The sequence below is a fragment of the Dromiciops gliroides genome, chromosome 3, assembly GCF_019393635.1.
Source record: "Dromiciops gliroides isolate mDroGli1 chromosome 3, mDroGli1.pri, whole genome shotgun sequence".
NCBI lineage: Eukaryota > Metazoa > Chordata > Mammalia > Microbiotheria > Microbiotheriidae > Dromiciops > Dromiciops gliroides.
In genome coordinates, this window is record NC_057863.1 from 379,898,278 (window position 1) to 379,917,759 (window position 19,482).

Here is a 19,482-nt window from a genome sequence, read left to right on the forward strand (position 1 = left end):
AATTCCATAGGGTCACATAGAGTTTGATACAACTGAATGACTGAACAACGGAGAGCTATAGAATGTTGGATTTAGTCATAAGCCCTTGGGTTTGAATCCTTGGCTCTACCACTTACTGCCTGTGTATCCTTTGCGGAGCTCTGTAACCTTCTGTGTCTCAGGTTCCTCTCTGTAAAAGGAAGGAGTTGGATTAGACAGACTCTAAGGGCTGTGATCCTGGGATTCCACATACCTACGTATAAGGCACGGTGGCAGACACAGAAATAAAACAAGAAAACGAAAACCCTATTAATTTTAGACAGGCTTATCACAAGAAGGCTGGCTAATGGATGAGCATTTCTTTTCCAGCCAGAATAATTTAAAAGTTCTAAAGGTATTATGATCTGTATTAGTGAAGGAAGTACTTATGCAATCTTTGACTTAAGTAAATATAACAGACATGCTTGTCAAAAATACATGTCTTAGAAAAAATCTCAAATGTAAAGATCAAAACAAAATTTTTTACCTCTTTTGCAAAACTATCATCAGTGTTTGCCACAGGTATTTCTCAGGATAGTGTGTGTATGAACATTTTAATTACAGTATTGGTTTTCTGGACATAGAATTTTAGTTTAAATATAGTGTCATAACATAAGAGAATTACATACAAGCTTACGTAGATTCTCAGCAGGTTGAAAATCATTATCCTTCAGTTCTGCATTAAAGCCTTCTTTTAATATCCAGAAAATTTAATGTTAAAACACCTATAACCTTCAAACAGCCTTGTAAATCCCTGGGAGAAGAGACAATGCACATTTTCTTTGGTGATTTACCCATACTGGGAGGAGAGAGAAGATAATGAGTTTTATATTCTAGTTTACTTGGCAATGCTCAATCCAACCTAGCTACGAAGACAAATGCATCCAAGAAGATTAAACAAAAATTGGGGTATTAGGGTGATTGCTGGTATAAATTCTAATTGTGTAGCCAGAAATAATATAAATGATTCAAAAGTATACACTGAAGATTCCACATAATTCTTATATGTGCAGCTCAATTTTCCTTTGACAAATGTCTTTAAAACAAAAAGACTGAGTAGCCCCCCCCCAAAAAAAGATGTCTATTCTTTTTCTGACAGCTCACTTAATCACATAATATCTACATAATAAAATTCCAGTAAAACAAAATAAATTTCCTTGGAGATGATTATAACAGAATTGGTGCTATAGTAATTCAATTATAGCCATCATTTCTTTAGTACCAGTTGAATGAAAATGCATCCTTCTAGGACAGTGGCAATAACAGCCTAATAGCCAGAAAACCTAAATGGATTTGGCCGCAAATTAGCTGTGTGACCTTAAGCAAGTCACTTCGTTTGGCCTCTGTTTCTTCATCTAAAAAATTAAACAACTAGACTGATTGATCTCTGTGGTTTCTTTTTATTTCCATTGGCTATTTTTAAAACTCTTATTGAGTCTTTTGTTACAACACTGCAAAGACCTGCAAGGCTGGGATTAGAATATATTTTGAATCATCAGGGAAGTTTAAGCTAGAAAGAACCAGATATATAACTTGATCTAGTTTATTTTTAAAACAAAAAAAAATGAAGGACTAAGAAGTAAAGTGACCTGCCAGGATCTAGTGATGCTGGTTCCAGATAATGAGTAGACATTGTTTTGTGCTAAGGAAGAATCTCTTTACTCCTTATTGACTGTGATGCTCCTAGGAGTATTGTTTTGGGGATTTCTTTCAAGATGTGGTTGGTGAATTTTCTGTCTTTTATCTGCTCTTTTGTTCTACCATGTCTAGGCAGTTTTCTTTCATGATTTCTTATGATATTCAGACTCTTTTTTTTTTTATTACGACTCTCATAGTCTAATGATGCTTAAATTATCTCTTCTCAATTTGATCTCCAGGTCATTAAAAAAACATAAGATACATTATATGTTTCTATTTTTTTCAAGATTTTGAGTTTGTTTTAAAATTTTTTTGTGGTCTTATGGAATCAATAACCTCTATTTCATCCTAATTTTCAGGGAGTCTGTTACTTTTTACAAATCTTGAGATGTCATTAATTCTCTTTCCAACTCTCTCTATTGCTTCCATTTCTTTACTAATTCCCTCTAATGCTCTTATTTCATTTATATTATTAGAACTCTTTAAAAAGAACAAACCTTCCTTCATCTCTTTTAGGAATTCTAATTGATCTTGCAGAAAAACTGTGTTTTTCTTTGAGGCTTTGCTTGAAGGACTTTTGGATACTCTTTTCTGGATTTGTGTCATAGGTACATCAGCCCCTCTTCACAACCTTTTTTTAAAAATTCATTCCAGATCAGGACTCTGCACACTTCTGGCAGGAATTTTTTGGCCTTGTGTTTGGTAGCTGTTCTTATCTGTTGTCCTGTTGCTGGTTTAGAGTGACAGTTTCATGACCTTCTGCTCTGCAGGCTGTATTTGAAATCCCTTCTTCAGCATTTGAAAGATTGTACTGTGACCCTTTTGTGCTATAGGAGTCTTTTTTTCTGAGATCCTGAGATTCCCTCCTCCAAGGTCAGAGTGACAGCTCTAAGGCCTTGTCCTTTACTTCTGTGGAATTAGATCATGGAATTATCTTAACATTTAGTCGAACCATTTGTATATAGCAAGTTCTCAAAAAATGTTGAATGAATAATAGAATTTTAGAGTTGAAAAAAGATAGGAAATCATTGAATCCAGCTTTATCATTTGGCAGATGAGAAAACTAAGTCTCAATGAGCTTGTGCAATTTGCACAAGGTTAAATGGCTAGTCAATGTCAGAAGGTGTATATCTCTAGGGCAGTTTTTTCCCCATGATGTCAGGCTACTTTTCTCCTGATTATTTTTTTCTATTAGAATACACATTAGTGTGGCAGAAATAGATAATCTACAGTATTCAAGCATAAGAAATCAATATTTCAGAAAGGGGAAAAATCAATGGCAACTAGGGCTATCTTTTTTTTCTTTTCAAATTCCCACGAAATGTAACAGTAGTTTTCATGGGCACATGACAGCATTACATTCTTTTCTAACTAAAGCAGTTGAACTGAAAAAGGAAATGGCTGACCAACTAGATCTTAAAAGTGAAAAGGAAATTATTCTTTTAAAAACAAATTGTACTGATATCTTTTTTATATGGCCTTTGTTTTCTAATATATCCTTCCCCCAACACTTCCAAAAAGTTGCTCCTTAAAACAAAGAATTTTAAAAAGGGGAAACATTTCCACAAAGTTAACCAATATATCCAAAATATACAATATTACTTCTGATGTATATCATTCATAGATTCACCTCTCCTATTTCCCACATCTGAAAAAAAGAAAAGATGCCTTATATCTATTCTTTGTGATAAAACTTAATCATTTTAATTTCATAGTATTTAGTTTTAATTGATTTCCTATTGGTTTTTTGGTTGACATAATTATAGTATATATACATATATGTGTGTGCATTCATAAATACATATGGAAAGAAAGAGGAAAAAGGAAGGAGGAGAGAAGAGAGAGAATGAGCATTAATTCCCTTGTTTCTGCTTACTTCACTTTGAAAAAGTTATCTATTCTCATAATATTTGTCATTTCTTAAAGAATTCCAGTGTTTTATTACATTGCATAAATTTATTTAGCCATTCCTTAGTTGATCTGCATATATGTTGTGTTTTTCTACAAAAGGTGCTGTTATAAATACATTGGTGTACATGAGACCTTTCTTTTTTTCACTGACTTCCTTGTGATATATGGGCAGGAGTAGAATCACGAGGTCAAAGGATATGAACATTTAAGTACTTTCTTAACATAATTACAAATATTTTTGAGAATTGTTTTTTCATATATTTTGATCATTTATCTACTAGAGAATCACTTTTGGTCATATAGCTGTACTCACATCGACCTCGACATCTATAATCTACATCTACATCTATATAGAGAGTTCTTTGTGTGTATGTGATCTAGACATCTTGAATATGGACTACTTAGGAGAGATATTTGAGACAGATTTCTTTTGCCACTCTGCAATTTCCCTTCTTATCCCAATTGCATTAATTTTGTTCATGTAGAAGCTTTCCAATTCCATGTAGTCAAAGTTACCTTTTTCTTTTAATCTCTTGTAATTGTTTCTTTCTCTTGTTGAGTTAAGAATTCACTCCCTAAACATATATATATATATATATATACATACACACACACACACATATATATGCATATATATTTTGCAGGGCATTGAGGGTTAAGTGACTTGCCCAGGATCACACAGCTAGTACATGTCAAATGTCTGAGGCCAGATTTGAACTCAGGTCCTCCTGAATCCAGTGCTAGTGCTTTATTCACTGTAACACCTAACTGCCTCACTCCTTTAATATTTTTATCACTTTTAATATTAAAGTCATGTTTATTTTGAGTTTATCATGAAATATGGTAGAAAATATTTGTTAGAACCTACTTTCTTCCAGAATGATATTAAGTAAGGAAAGGAATTTTTATTGCCTATTTCATTAAATTTGTATGTTAATATGCTGCAAGTAAGCAAAACACAACTGTAGGCATACCATACTTGAAGAAATCTTGAAAATACCAAAACTCAAATATATATATTATCTTAGGAAATAATGGAAGTTACTTACTTTAGAAAAGTATTTCTATTAAAATCCTTTAAAATAGGGTTCAATTTATGAAAATTCAAATTACACACCTGTGTAGGAAAACTTCTTCACTTCAGAACAAAACAAGACACTTCTCTTCACCATGTTATATCAGAAACAAAAAGATGGATTTGCCTTGAGAAAAAGAAACATGGAAATAAAACTTTCTTTTGGTCACTTTTTACCTGGTTATAATTTGAGGAAACCAATTTCCTATGCAGTACCTCAAAGCTGTTCTGGCTTGGAGGTGGTTCTAGAGAATGTTATACATTATCATTGACATATTTCATGGATTTTCTGGCCCTCAAATAATTTCCTCACTCATCTGCCACAGTTCAATCCTTTCCTCTTATCTGACTCAAAGTTTTCAATAATAGAATGTCATGATATAAAAAAACACATATTTTACTTCACCAAATTACTACTTGCACTTTCTTATGCACTGATGATCCATTTTATATTATAGTTATTTGTATCCCTTATGCCTATCTTTTCTCCCATACTAAAATGTAAATTCCTAGAGAGGTGGAATACTGTATCGTCTTTGCGTTTCTCTTAACATCTAACACAATGCTTTTCAGAGAATAGATATCCTTGAATGAATAAATAAATTGTTTATATGTGTGTGTGTGTGCGTGTGTGTATGTATTTAAGTATGTGTGTATATAATCTTGAAGAAAACTTAGAGATTATCTAGCCAAACCCTCCATTTTATAGATGATTAAATAAGTAGTATAATTCTCATGACTATTTTGGGTTTTTTTTCTCCGTACAGGAATACATGGATTCAAATAAATATATTGAACATTTGCTGACACAACTGGAGGAACAACATCGGAATCTCTGGAGGTAAGTTGAATTAATATCTTATTTGATTTCTGTGGGAAAGTATAGCCTGCTTTTATGCTTATTTGAGATATAATATATCCTTTTTCCAGAGAGAAATATCCATGGTTGAGCCAATTATTGGAGCTGAGGTAGAAAATAGCATTCATTTACAATAAGACTTTGCTATTAAAATTATTTTCATGAATCCATAGGCATGGGTTGTCATGAGAACAATTATAGAATGATGTAGTCAGAATGGATCACAGTGTTCATCTCATACAGGATGACGGGGGAAAAAAACCTCACTGGCTCTAGATTCTGAATTTCTTAGTTTAAAAATCTTACTCCTAATGTATTTCCATCTATGTGACTTTATTCATGTTCATTTGTTTTCCGTTGTATCTGGTTCTTCATTACCCCAAGTCAATTAACCTTCTTTGGCATAATTTTTTTTCTCACTTATATAATGAGAGGTTAGACTTCATAGCCTCTGAGGTTCTCCCTAACCCTACTTCTGTGATCCCTCAATTTTACAAATGAGGAAACTGAGTTCTAGAGAGGTGAAGTGACCTATCAAAGGATGCAGAATGAGCAATCCAGTGTTCTGTTTATTATGTTTCCTTTCACATAATCACTTATTAGCCTCCTAGAAGCCTCTGATTCTGGACATTTCAAAAGTGGATGAAGTTTGTTTCCAGTGTTTTCCACCATCAACCACCTCTTCACAATTTATTCTTTTTCTATATCTCTTCTATCACAGGTAGCTTTATTTTGACCAGAACTGTGATGCAATCTTTGTAGGGAGCTTCACTATTGCAGATCTGCTCTTCACTGTAACTATAGTTTTTGAGAATTGCCTGGGATACTGAAAGCTCAAGTAACTTTTTCAGGATCACACAGTCCATATATACCAGTAGCAGACCTTGAACTCAGGTCTTCCTGACTTCAATGCCAATTTTCTATTCACTATACCATCGTTCATCTTATATATCTATTTTGAGATGTGTCTTGCACTGGGTTTTTTTACAGTCTATGCATGTTAAAATAGATTTTTATGCAAAATATAGATATGTGATGATAACTTTTTTTCAAAAAAGAGGGGTATTGATTATAGTTAAGGACACAGAATACACTTGGTAAGAAGAAGATAAAAATTGTGTCAGATTCCCTGGTCTGTATACATCTCACAGGACTCCCAAAACAGATGGAGCTTGTGGTATGGGGGAAGAGAAGCTGGTTGTGAAATCACAGTCTCAAGGCTTCGGTCAATATGGACATGCTGGGTTCAGGGAGCTACTATGAAACTGATCATTCAATTTTCTGAACTCCTTTGGTACTTATCATCTTAACTATATAACTTAAGCACCTAATTATATGGTACTAGGGACTATAGGTATAATTTCATATATTGGTCTTATGTATACAACAAGGCTATAAACTCTCCAAGAGCAAGGATTGGGACTTTTTTTTTTTGCAACTCCACCTCTCCCCACAAACACACTCAGGACTGTATAGAGTATAAATATATCCAAATCTATTGCTGGTCATTACATCAGGCAATACCATGCCTACTTTGTATACCAGTTAGGAATTTAAATAACTCCCCCAAATAATCTAGTAAGATGAATAATATAATAATTTAATAACCAGTAAGAGAATACTGCCTAACATCTACTCTATCAGCTATTTTTTTTGTTTTGTTGCTATTTTAATGCAAAGAATTGCATTTTATCATGAGATAACATGTTGTCATTTCTCATACAGAAATTAGGTGTGTATATGTATACCCCAATATATCTCTGTATATATCACTGTGTAGTGCATTTTTTCCACTCAAAAATACTTATATTGAAGGAATGCTACATTATATACACATGTGTGTATGTACCTATATATTTATATGTGTATATGTAGCACTTTTCTGGGGCAGTTAGGTGGTGCAATGGCCCTGAAGTTGAGAGGACCTGATTTCAAATCTCACCTCAGGCACTTACTAGTCATATGACCCTGGGCAATTCACTTAACCCCAATTGCCTTAAAAACATCTGGGGCCATCTGCAGTCACCCTGATATATATCTTGCCATTGGACCCAGATGGCTCTGGAGGAGAAAGTAAGGTTGGAGACTTTGCATAGCCCTCCCTCAATTAAATCCCATTCACTGCAAGTCATGATATCACCCCAGTGTCACAGTCCTCTTTGAGAATGAAGGACAAACAAGAAGAAGAAGTGCTTCTCCAAATGTATTCATCTTATTTTTGTTTAATGAAAAATCACTAGACAGTGAACCAGAAAACCTCATTTCTAGTGTGTTGGTTTTGCCCCCTCACTAGTAGTATAACCTTAGACATTTATGGTGCTCAGTAAACTTTTATTTATTTATTTATTTGTTGGTTTGTTTGTTTATTTGTTTGTTTGTTTATTCATTCATTCATTCATTTATTCATTCATTCATTCATTTATTCATTTATTTGTTTGTTTGTTTATTTATTTATTTATTTTGCAAGGCAGTGGGGGTTAAGTGACTTGCCCAGGGTCACACGGCTAATAAGTGTCAAGTGTCTGAGGCCAGATTTGAACTCAGGTCTTCCTGAATCCAGGGCCAGTGCACTATCCACTGTGCCACCTAGCTGTCCCCTAACCTTTTTTTTTAAATGAAGTATTAGACCACATGATCTCTGAGGTCCCTTCTAGTGCTAATGTTCTGTAACTCAAAGAATTTAAAAATAATATATTCTTAATTGAAATCCTGGTAGTTTTTAGATAACCTTGTAGGTTTTCCTGTTTCTAGTTTATATGATATGACTCATACAATTCTGCTATAGATTCATCTTGTGACTCAGTGTATTATAATAATTGAATCAATGAAAATTTTTATGGTCATATGATTTACTTATATCTTCCACTGGCATGTTGGTTATTATGAATTTAAAAGAATTTATTGCATCATCAATCTTATGACAGGTTTACATCAATTATGGTGTAAATGAAATATTTTACTGATCTATCAACAAGCATTAATTAAACTCCTACTCCATGCTAGGCACCATGCTAGGCAATGGAGATTCCAAGGTGCAGTGAAATAATTATTTCTCTCAAGTGGCTTTTTTTTTATCCTTTCAACATAAAATGGGGTTCTTTGGATACTGAATTCACACAAAGCTTTTTTAAAATATTGTTAAATATAAGATGGAAAGTGAGCATATATTTTGTCTAATTTTGATATATAATAAATATTCAATTGGATTTTTAATAGAAAAAATTGAAATAGAGGGAAAAACAGTTTTTGAGTTGCTTGAAATAACTGAAATGACCCTTTTTGTTCTCTAGCATATGATTAAATTAAAATCTCATTTCAGACATGGACTTAACCTCATTTAAAACAAAAGCTCAAATACTGTGTATAATAACTTCCATTTTTACTTCAGAAATGGAATTACCACAGTAGGAGAAGTCAAGTTTTATTTTCTGTAGTAGAGAGCAAAAATAAGCCCTATTTGAATAACAATCAAATGAAATAATGGTATTTGAATACTTTAAATAATCAGCAGTGAGCAAATGGAAATTGGTAGTATTGAAAAGGAAATACAAGCCAATAATAGCAGATTTATATACTATTTACTGAATCATGAAATTACATTTGATTATATTTTACAAACAGAACTCAACTTGACTGACTTAAAGAGACTTTATGATCGTTATTATACTATCATTATTAGAAGTGTAATAAAATTGTTTTTGGTGAATGATATATGAGAAACACTGAATAGTATGGAAAATCTTTTGTCAATTGGATAAGATGTTTAGAATGCTTTATTCATGATAGGATGTAATCTTTCCTCTGCAAAGGATCATGGGAATAGCTAGACATGCTCTTGAGCACAATTTGTTGGGTTTTTTGTTTTTTTTTTTTTTTGCAATTAGAACTATTTCCTAGAAAACAAGTCTAAAACAGTAATCTAATTTTTATTATGTTATTCAATTGTGGATACTTCCATTTTTACCTATAGTGAGTGTAGGGGCCTTTTACTGTCCATTCTGAAGCTGTTAGGCTTTTTTAATGCAATATATAAATGTTAACACAATCTGACAATGTAGCCTTTTCATTATTAATTACAAATCAGCATGGACTTATGACAACTAGTGTAGATAGCAAAAACCAAAAGGAAAGACACACATATATCATATCTTCATTTTTATACATAGAATCACAAGAAAACTGGGCTAGTAATGGAAGTTTAGTTTCAGGGATTTAAATTTTCTTCCTTACTTTGCAGTTCTCAGAAGGGTTTACTTCATACAGTATTACCACCTATTGTACAACAAAGAAATATGTTGTAATCACAATCTAAAGATGACTAGTTATTCTGGAGTAACATTAAGTTTTTGACCATAATAGGCCTATAACCAAAGTTTGTTTTTAGAAAGGAACTTGCAGAGATCAAGTATTGTTGCCTATCAATGAGTACTCAACTAGACTGATTTTTACTGACAACACCAGATTCCCTTAAAAAGGAATATGTTCTGGGAATTCATCTGGAGCATTGAAAGAGAAGAAGCCAAGTTCAGAAGGTTATTCAGGGGTTGAGTGGAAACCCATTTGTTTTTATTGTATTCTTTCTCTCTCTGATGGATAATAAGAAATAAAACGTATGGTCTTGTACCAGTTGGCACAGAATCATTTGAGATTATTATAATTGTCTGCATGTTTATGTGCTTAAGAATGGGAAGTTACAAAAGGGACTTTCCCACTCCTCCCACCCTTGTTACTTTTTTATATCATCTGATACTTTACAATTTGATTAAATATATCTCTGACTGACAAGGCAAATCAAAAGGAAACAACAGCTGAGAGCTCCTTTGTTTTAATATTTGACAGGTATCTTTATCCACATGAACCCCAAATTAAGTGTTTAGAAGAACAAACACTTGAAAACTATAAACAATATACATTTGACTACTTGAATTTTTGTTCTCTATCATGTACTATTACATGAGTATGAAATATATTGCATTTTATTACTCTGCTATACTGCAAAATATTTATATAATATAAAGATAACTACATGTATAATTTTAGTTTCTCATGTATTTAAATAATACATGATTTAAATAATTTGAATTAACAGCTCAGTAACTTTGTTGCTTACAAAGTAATGACAATTGCTCCAATGCCAAAGAATTAATTTCATATTCTCATACCAAAGAATAAAGAAAGTATGATTACTTTGGACAAATAAGGGGAATAAAGTAATTGGGTGAAATGTAGGGGTGTGCATTGCTAAGCCAAATAAAACATGTAACCCAAACTCTTCTTTTGATCTGAATTCCTGAGATTGGTTTTGTGTGTGTGGTGTGTGTGTGTGTGTGTGTGTGTGTGTGTGTGTGTGTGTGTGTGTGTGCAATTTCAAAAGGCTCAAAAAGGTTAAGTAACATTTTAACTGGTTATAATTTGAAGAAACCAATTATTTATGGAGTCCATCAGGCCTGACTTGGAGGTAGTTCTAAAAGGGAAAGTTGTATATTATTATGGAAAAAGATCACAATTTTACCTGTCATCAAATAATGTTCTCACTCCTCTGCCACAGTTCTACCCTCTCCTGCTGTCTGACTTGAAGTTGCCAATAAGAGAATCATCTTATTTGGAAAGCTGAGAGAAATAGATATCATTGTTTCTAGAAGGTATCCATTCAGATATTAATATCTTCCAAAATCAAGGCTGGAGAGCGGGGAAAAGAGAGAGGCCTAAATAGAATAGAGAAGAGACAGGAGAGAGAGAAGGGGGAGAAGAGGCAGAGGAGAGAGAAGAGAGGGGGAGGGTAAAGAGGGGAGAAGGAGAGGGAAGGGGAGAAAAAAAGGGGAAGAGGTAAAAGGAGAGGGAGAAGAAGAGGGAAAGACAGGCAGACAGAGACAGAGACAGAGATAGACCAAGAGAGAAAGACAGAGAGAGACAGAGACAGAGGGAGACACACAGAGAGAGGACTTCCTTTTAATTCTGTCACACAGATATTTTATTCATATAAAGACTGAAACACTGATCAGCCTCAGAGGTATTGAGCATGAGAGCCAGGAAAGAAGAGGAGTCCAATTTTATAATAGAACCAGAAAGGAACAATATTGAAAAAACAGACAAATTTTACTTAAGAGGGTCGAAAAGATCTTAGAAATAGTGACCTAAGTGGGCTCTGCAGTGGGGGCGGGGTTCCTGGGTAGCAGCAGGAGTATATAAGGCACTCAGTGTTGAAATTGGTCGTGGTTAGCTACGGGTGGGGAAGAAGATGTGATGAGGTAGTGAAAAAAGGAAAGTAGGCAGGTGCAGAAAATGAACTTAACATAATGCATAATTTTGCTGGCAGCAGCCCTTCCCATCCCTACCTAAGTCACCCTTCAGGACTAACTCCATATAAATAATCCTAGAAGCATTAATTTATTTCTGTGAGAATTCAGATAAGGCATTGTCTCCTTAGTTATCCAAAGGAGATAAGTGATGATTTCCTGTGTCCCCAAAGGAAGTTAGATTGTAAAATGTAAAGCATTTGTGGATTCTTATATGATTGTAAAGCATTTATATATTCTTAGATAAAAAGAACTAACAGGCCCATGTAATGTTCCTTTTAGCTGACAACATAGATCATAGTGATGGTGGTGGTGGTGTTTTTCCCAGAGGTCTTAAAATTGCAACTTTCATTGATGGTTTTAATTATGCATTTGCTTATGAATATATAGGAAGAAATAGAAAAAATAGGCCCCCAAAGTGATTTATTTGTATTTCTTCTCATGCCATTGTCCAAACATCCTCTGCCTGAAGTGTGCATATTTTGTCGGAGTGCGTAATGTGATTCAAAATGTTTGTTATCATCGGAGCAAACTTTGAGTAGTTGTAATTTGAAAAATTATACACACTAGTGATGAACCCATTCATTTTGTACATTGTTTTGATAGATTTAGCAATACTTGGGTGAAACTATCAAGTCAAGTTTCTGAGGACTCATCCAGTTTGAAGATTCTTTGATTCTAAGAAATAGACAAAATTCTTTATAATTTTAGCAATTGTTATAGCTGTTTTCTGCCTATGGAGAAGAATACCCTTGTTGTATGGGTTGTGTACTATAGATTAATTCTTTCAAAATCAAGGCTATGGTAAGAAATTTCATGAATTTAAAATATGGGATTCCTTCAATGAGGCCCAGTCATTTTTTGAGTACAGATTTTTAAACATCCTGATATGTATAAATATGTTACCCACACATTTCAAGTGTTAGCATATCTTTATCCTCAAAGGGTCTATACATCCATATGAAGGAGGTAAGCATCGAGCAGGTTACCTTTGTTGTAATCATAAACTTCCCTGGCAATTGTAGTTGGGAATAAGTAAAATTATTTTGCTCAAATACTTAATGATGGATACAGATTAAAATAACAACTTAGATTAGTTTTTAAAACCCTTAGGAGAGTAAAATATTCAACTCTGGGGAATAAAATATGTAGCAAACAAATGGGGAGCTTGATGCTCTGTAAGAGAAATAAAAATGCTGGGGGGGGTGAACTTCATTTGATGCCAGATCAAAAAAGTACTGTTCTCCTCTTTGCCCACCCCTTGATAGTTGAACTAAGATCAGAGGAGATAGGGGTTACTGGGTGTGTCATATGCTACTCTCATTTTAAACCTTACATGGTTTTCCTAAATTATTGTAATAGCTTCAGGCAAGTTCAACTAATGGGACTTCCTTAAAAACCCATCAATGCCACTCTTCAATAACCCATTATATGTTGGTACTAAGAGTTATGGACATTCCCTACTCACCACCTTGACCAGGATAAGTACCATACCTCTAAGGCTATGCCTTCCTGTAAGGAGAGAGAGAGAGAGAGAGAGAGAGAGAGAGAGAGAGAGAGAGAGAGAGAGAGAGAGAGAGAGAGAGAGAGAGAGAGAGAGAGAGAGAGAGAGAGAGGATGAATGAATATGAATAAATTATTGTTCTTAAAATGGGCCATTACCACAGGCTTCAGTAGTCTGGACTCAATAATCCCTTGACAATGAGAAACCAAGCATGGACGTTAGTTAAAAACACAAAGACTACTTCATACTTTTAAAGGAGAATATCATTAAAACCACTTCTGATAGATAATAAGCCACTGATTAAGTAATATCACTTCCCTATGTGTGATTCCATTGGTCACTGAAACAAAACGGGGCATATAATAGAATGCAGTTCTCTAAATTGAGTTTATATAACAGAGCCACTCTTTCTCACCCTTAGACACTGAACCATGCAGTTTGAGCAAAGACATACCACTATGATCCATGGATATTTCAACATGGGAAATTAACCAGTATTTGAACCCAGGTATCTTGGAGAAAAGCCATTTTATCACAATTACAATCAAGTTAGGTCAACATAAATTTGGCATCATATAGGGTACTTTAGAGGCCCTGGTATGCAACAAAAAAGAACTACTATTAGGTTATCCCCAAAGGAAAATATCTTATTTCTATTCAATATAACTTAGTGGAACATGAGAGAGATTTTAAGATTCATAAAGAAAGTCTACCCTGGTAATACACAAGGCCAAGTTTCTTTTTCATAATTTGATATGCTTTATATTATTGGATAACACAACCAAACACATGTATGTATTCATGCACATACATACTTGTGTAAACACATACACATATGCACACATCATATTTCTCCCTCCCCACCAATGTAAAAATAAATAGATATCACTAAGCAGTTCCAGGCAAGGAAGTAGAGTATTTCAATATCTCTTCTCTATCATTTTGTTTCCCCATACCCAGGGAATCAGAGATAACTATGCCAACATTATGAGGAAAATCCATCATTCCCTTAATTAATATTTGTCAAACATCTACTATTTATATGACTATACTGTAGTAGACCCCGTAATTAAAATTAAGTAACAAGTATGAAGTAAGTAATTTTGCATAAGAAGAGATTGCATAAAGTAGTCCATAATGAATTGACAAGTTAGTGGTATAGATAATAAGCACTAAGGAAGCCAGAAGATGGGAAGCTTTGGGCTGGAAAAGGTTTCCTGCAAATGGTTGTGCTTTAAAGGATGAGTGGGGTTTTGAGAGATGAGAAGAAAAGGGAAGAAAATTCCAGATAGAATAGAATGGAGGAAAGAAGGAATAACCTGGGCAAGGACACAGAGGCAGGAAAGTACAAGGTTTGTGAGAGAAAAGTGAGCAGATTAAAGGAGAGGGTTTGTATAAAGAATGATGGAAAGTAGGCAAAATGATAAAAAAATGATTACTTGAATAAGCAATGAAAATACTATCAATCTGTACATTTTCCAACTATTCAAATTAATGTACTGTTGTTGTTTTGCTGTTGTCGTCATCCTCGTCACCATTATAGTTATCATCATAATCACCATCTTCATTTCACGGGATCATAGATTTATAACTGGGAGGTTCTTTAGAGAAATAAATTGTCCAGTGTTTAGCACATCATTCTTTTCACAAGTATTAATTAATAAGTACTGTGGCATGTGCCAGGGACAGGAGATCTGAAATAATGCAAATGAGGAAGGAGACAAAGACATTACTCTAGAGGAACTAGTACTCCTTGCTCATGATTAGGCCATGACACCCTCTCCAGACTGAACCTTTTCTGTTTATAAGAACCTGGAAATGATATGGCTGTCCATTGGTTTGAGAATGGCAGGAAAAAAATAAACTATGTTAGGTTAATATACCGGAATATTATTAAACCTTAAGGAATTATTATGAGAAATTCAGAATAAAAGGGAAAGATCTGTAAGGACTGAAACAGAACCAAGAAAACAGTATACTCAGTGACTACAATATAAATTAAAGGATCAGAGTAGAGAGGTTAAACAATGAATAACTGGATAATCACCAGAGAAAAAAGAAATTTAAAAATATATTTCAATTCACAGCAGAGAAATGAGAGACTATTAGGACACAATATTGTATAAATGGACATAGTATCACCATATCAGATTTTTTTTCTTAATTATCTTCATCACGAAGGAAGAAGGTTCAGTCTGGAGAAGGTGCTATCAAAGTGACTATGTCACTTTGGTATAGTACTGTAGAAAAACTGCTGGACTTGAGGGTTGAAGACCTGGGTATTAGTCTGGATCTTCATAACTGTGGGATTTGGGGTGCTATAGTTTATCTTTCCAGTCCATGGTTTCTTAGTATTTAGGACAAAAACAATATTACTGCTACTATATACTTTGCAGGGTTGTTGAAAGGAAAACATTTTGTCAACTGTGGAGCAATGTAATAATAATAATATTTATATAAGTTTTGAAAAGGTTACATACTGTATTCTACTTTCTTTTCATAGCAATCCTGGGAGGAACATGCTATAGTTATTATAATTTATTTCCACTTTATAGATGAGAGAACTGAGGCTAAGATGAATCAAGTGACTGACTCAAGGTAATCAAGCTGGTTAAGTATTTTGGGGGAAATAATCAAATACAAAGTTTCCCAATTTCAAGTGTAGCAGTTTGGCCACTGTACCACCTAACTCCTCTTCAAATGCGAGCTATCATCATTATCATCAATCATCACTCGTGTGTTTGAAAAGCCTCGAATGTCAGATTGGATATTTCAGATTTGATACTAACAGCTATTATAATTTCATGATAAAATAGTCCAACGCTAAGCAGTGGACAGGATATCTAGTTATCTTTACTTGAATCAACAAACATCAATCAAGCACTTATATGCTGAGGATAAAGAAAAGAAAATAACAGGGACCCTGATCATAATAGGTTTGTAGTCTATAAATCAATGGCATAAATAACCAGATCCAGTTATTCAAACACTGCCATATGCCTTAGACTATGGGCAAAAATCTGTGGCCATCTGAAGAACACTCAAGCCTTGTAGGCCTTTATTTCTCTGTCTCTAGCATATAGCTTCATCTAACAAGTATTATTATATCACAATAGAAAACCTTGTCATTACTTTACAAATTTACAAAGTTCACTCACAATGAAACTGAGAAGAGTTTAAATATGAGATAAGAGTAGTTATGATGATGCCATTGAAATAAGTGGAAATACAGAGAAAAGAACACTGCTTTTTAAATTAGAAGGTCTGGGTTCAAATTCTGCTTCTGATTATCCCTGTGACTATGGAGAAGCTGCCTCAACCTCCATAAGCCTTCAATTTTTCACCTGTAAAATGAGGATGAGATGACCTCTGAAGTCCCTTCTACCTTTAGATCTATGATGATATGGCTTAGATATGGCTAAACAAACAAGTCCATCAACCATCCAAAAGTTTATTTCTCTTTGGCCTTGGACATATCTGTTCCTTAAAAACTTGTCTCATATCTCCATAAATTTAGCTCTAATAGGATTTGGGAAAATCCATAGGCATTAGCCACCACTTAAAATGAAAACATGTGGCTAAAATGTATATTCAGGGTTATTTTTAGATCATTCCATGTCTTAATATGGCCTGAAGCCTAAAATGATTTATTTCTCTGAAATTAAAATAAAAAGCCTCAAGCAAAAGGCATTTCTTAGATTTATTTGGGGTAATAAAGATCACAAATATTCCCTACTAAGTTGAAAGGAGAAAAACTCCAGCAGGCAACAGTATAAATGACCTTCTTGACATAAATACATTTATTAAGGCTGAAAGTATATCCACAGTAAAGAATGAATAAGTAACTTATTCTAGGAGATGACATGAGAAGTGTAATCTACCATAGCCAACTATTTAATTTTAATTTAAATGGAGGAAAATCCACTAAGTTGTTAGTGCATGGAGATACTTGTCATTTTGGGGATAATGGGCACTATAAAATGGAGAAAATTGGATACAATAATTGACTGGGGCACTCTTTGATACAAAACCAATGGTAAACAGTTTGTAGTCTTCTTCTACACGACAATGCAGCATGAGGGCATTGTGCCCAGCATATGTATGGGACTGTGTCCCAACATGGGTAAGCATGGAGTTAAAAAGAAGGCCCATCTGTTCTTTAACATGTGTTCTTATTTAAGAAAATATGACTCTATATGAGTCTTCTACATTCAGATTTTCTTTGGTCAACAATATACATAGGCTTCTAAAATGAAGACACATAAAATTTCATTTTCTCCCAGAAATATGAATAACCATTATTGTATTAATAATTGATATATGATAAGAACAAGGTATTCTTGCTAAAAGATTCTTAACTCTCCTCTTCTGAGATATATACATATATAAACTATGAAAGCATCATATCTCACTAATGAAAATGTAAAGATCCACAATTGTTTCTATGATTTTTATACATATATTGCATATAGATACATGCATGAAAACAGTCAAACACACTTGTGGGCACATGACCTAATGAGATTAGATACACATACATGTAAACATGTATATATTCACACACGTATAAATGTAATATGTGTATATGTTCCAAAACATTAATTTTGAGGCTTTGTATTTATTTTTGTAAGTGAGATAGAACTTGGTGCTAAATTAAGTGATAATTTTCTATGCCTTCCTGTCTTCCTCCCCTGCTCCCTCCTTCCTATTCTCCATCCCTCTCCCACCCATGTGGGATAGGCAGAAGCCCCTGGGCTTCTGACTGAAGGTATAGTTGATCCAGAGGTTTGCCCACTAGGAAAAAACAATCATCTAGGCCTTGGGTTTGGTTGGTGCTATTTAATTCAAGAAGCACGTCTATTTTTAGATAAACCTTAAGGTACATCAAGCAGCCCTCAGGAATACATTAATTTTAACTTTAAAGTCTTTGAGTACAGTTATTTTGGTTCTTCCAAAAGGAGAACAAAAATGATGGCAGTCATTTTTCTCTCTATTACCACAGGAAAAAATAAGAAATTACATGTTTTACTCTTTTTAAAATAAATCTAGTAGCAATGAATTGAGTTCCTTAAGTCATAGGATAGAAAGGCTTTATGCTTCAGGACATAAGTGTTACAGTGAAAATTTCCACAGTTTAGGAAAGTGATTGAAAGAACCATGGAGTTAACATGCAGAAAAGAATTTCTTAATGAGAATGCTTGACAATGTGGATTCTGGTTTTTATACAAGCATGTTCTGCCTCCAATTAAATTTGCTATAATTCCAGAAAATCTCCCTGCAACCTGTTTTGGAATACCCTATACTATTGACTGACAGTGATTAAAAAGAATATCCAGGGATCAGCTAGGTGGTACAGTGGATAAAGCACTGGCCCTGGATTCAGGAGGACCTGAGTTCAAATTCGGCCTCAGACACTTGACACTTACTAGCTGTGTGACCCTGGGCAAATCACTTAACACTCATTGCCCTTCATAAGAAAAAGAAAAAGAAAAAGAAAAAAGAATATTCATAGGTTGCTAGATGGTACAGTGGATAGAGCTCTGGCCCTGGAGTCAGGAGGACCTAAATTCAAATCTGGCTTTAGACACTTACTAGCTGGGTGACCCTGGCACTTAATCCTGCTCACCTTAGACACTAGCTGGGTGACCCACTTAATCCTGCTCACCTTAGTTTCCTTATCTGTAAAATGAGCTAGAGAAGGAAATAACAAACCATTCTAGTATCTGCCAAGAAAACCCCAAATGGGGTCATGGAGAGTCATATTGTGACTGAAACATCTTAAGAACAACAAAAGAATAACCAGGTCACAGGTCCTTTAACTGATGCTTTAAATAGCAAAAAACAAAAACAGACAGCAAAAAGGTGAAGATCATATAATAAAATCAATCTAAAAGAGACCTCCTCCTTTATGCCTATATCATCATCAAATAAAAATAGATAAGGCTGCCCCTTTCCTTACTGCCATCCTTACTCTTCAGCCTTCATATTGCTTTCTGCTATTTTATTTCCCATTAAGGCTGCTTTTCTTGTTCATCTTAATCCCTCTTTATCTAGAGATGGTTTGTAGCATAGTGGGCTGAGATCTGACCTTGAAGGTAGGAAGAATTCAGTTCAAGTCCCACCTTTGGCACATAATCTGTGTGACCCTATGCAAGTCATTTAAACTCTAAGTGCCCTCAAG

General features: G+C 34.2%; 1 protein-coding gene across 1 annotated transcript in view; it reads left to right on the forward strand.

Moving 5' to 3' along the window:
- The window catches only part of NCKAP5 (NCK associated protein 5), a 1,132,898-nt gene that overhangs the window by 410,890 nt on the left and 702,526 nt on the right, over window positions 1–19,482 (forward strand). Inside the window, 1 exon segment of the mRNA XM_043991612.1 lies at window positions 5,410–5,483. Within this exon segment, the coding sequence (XP_043847547.1) occupies window positions 5,410–5,483 (74 nt within the window).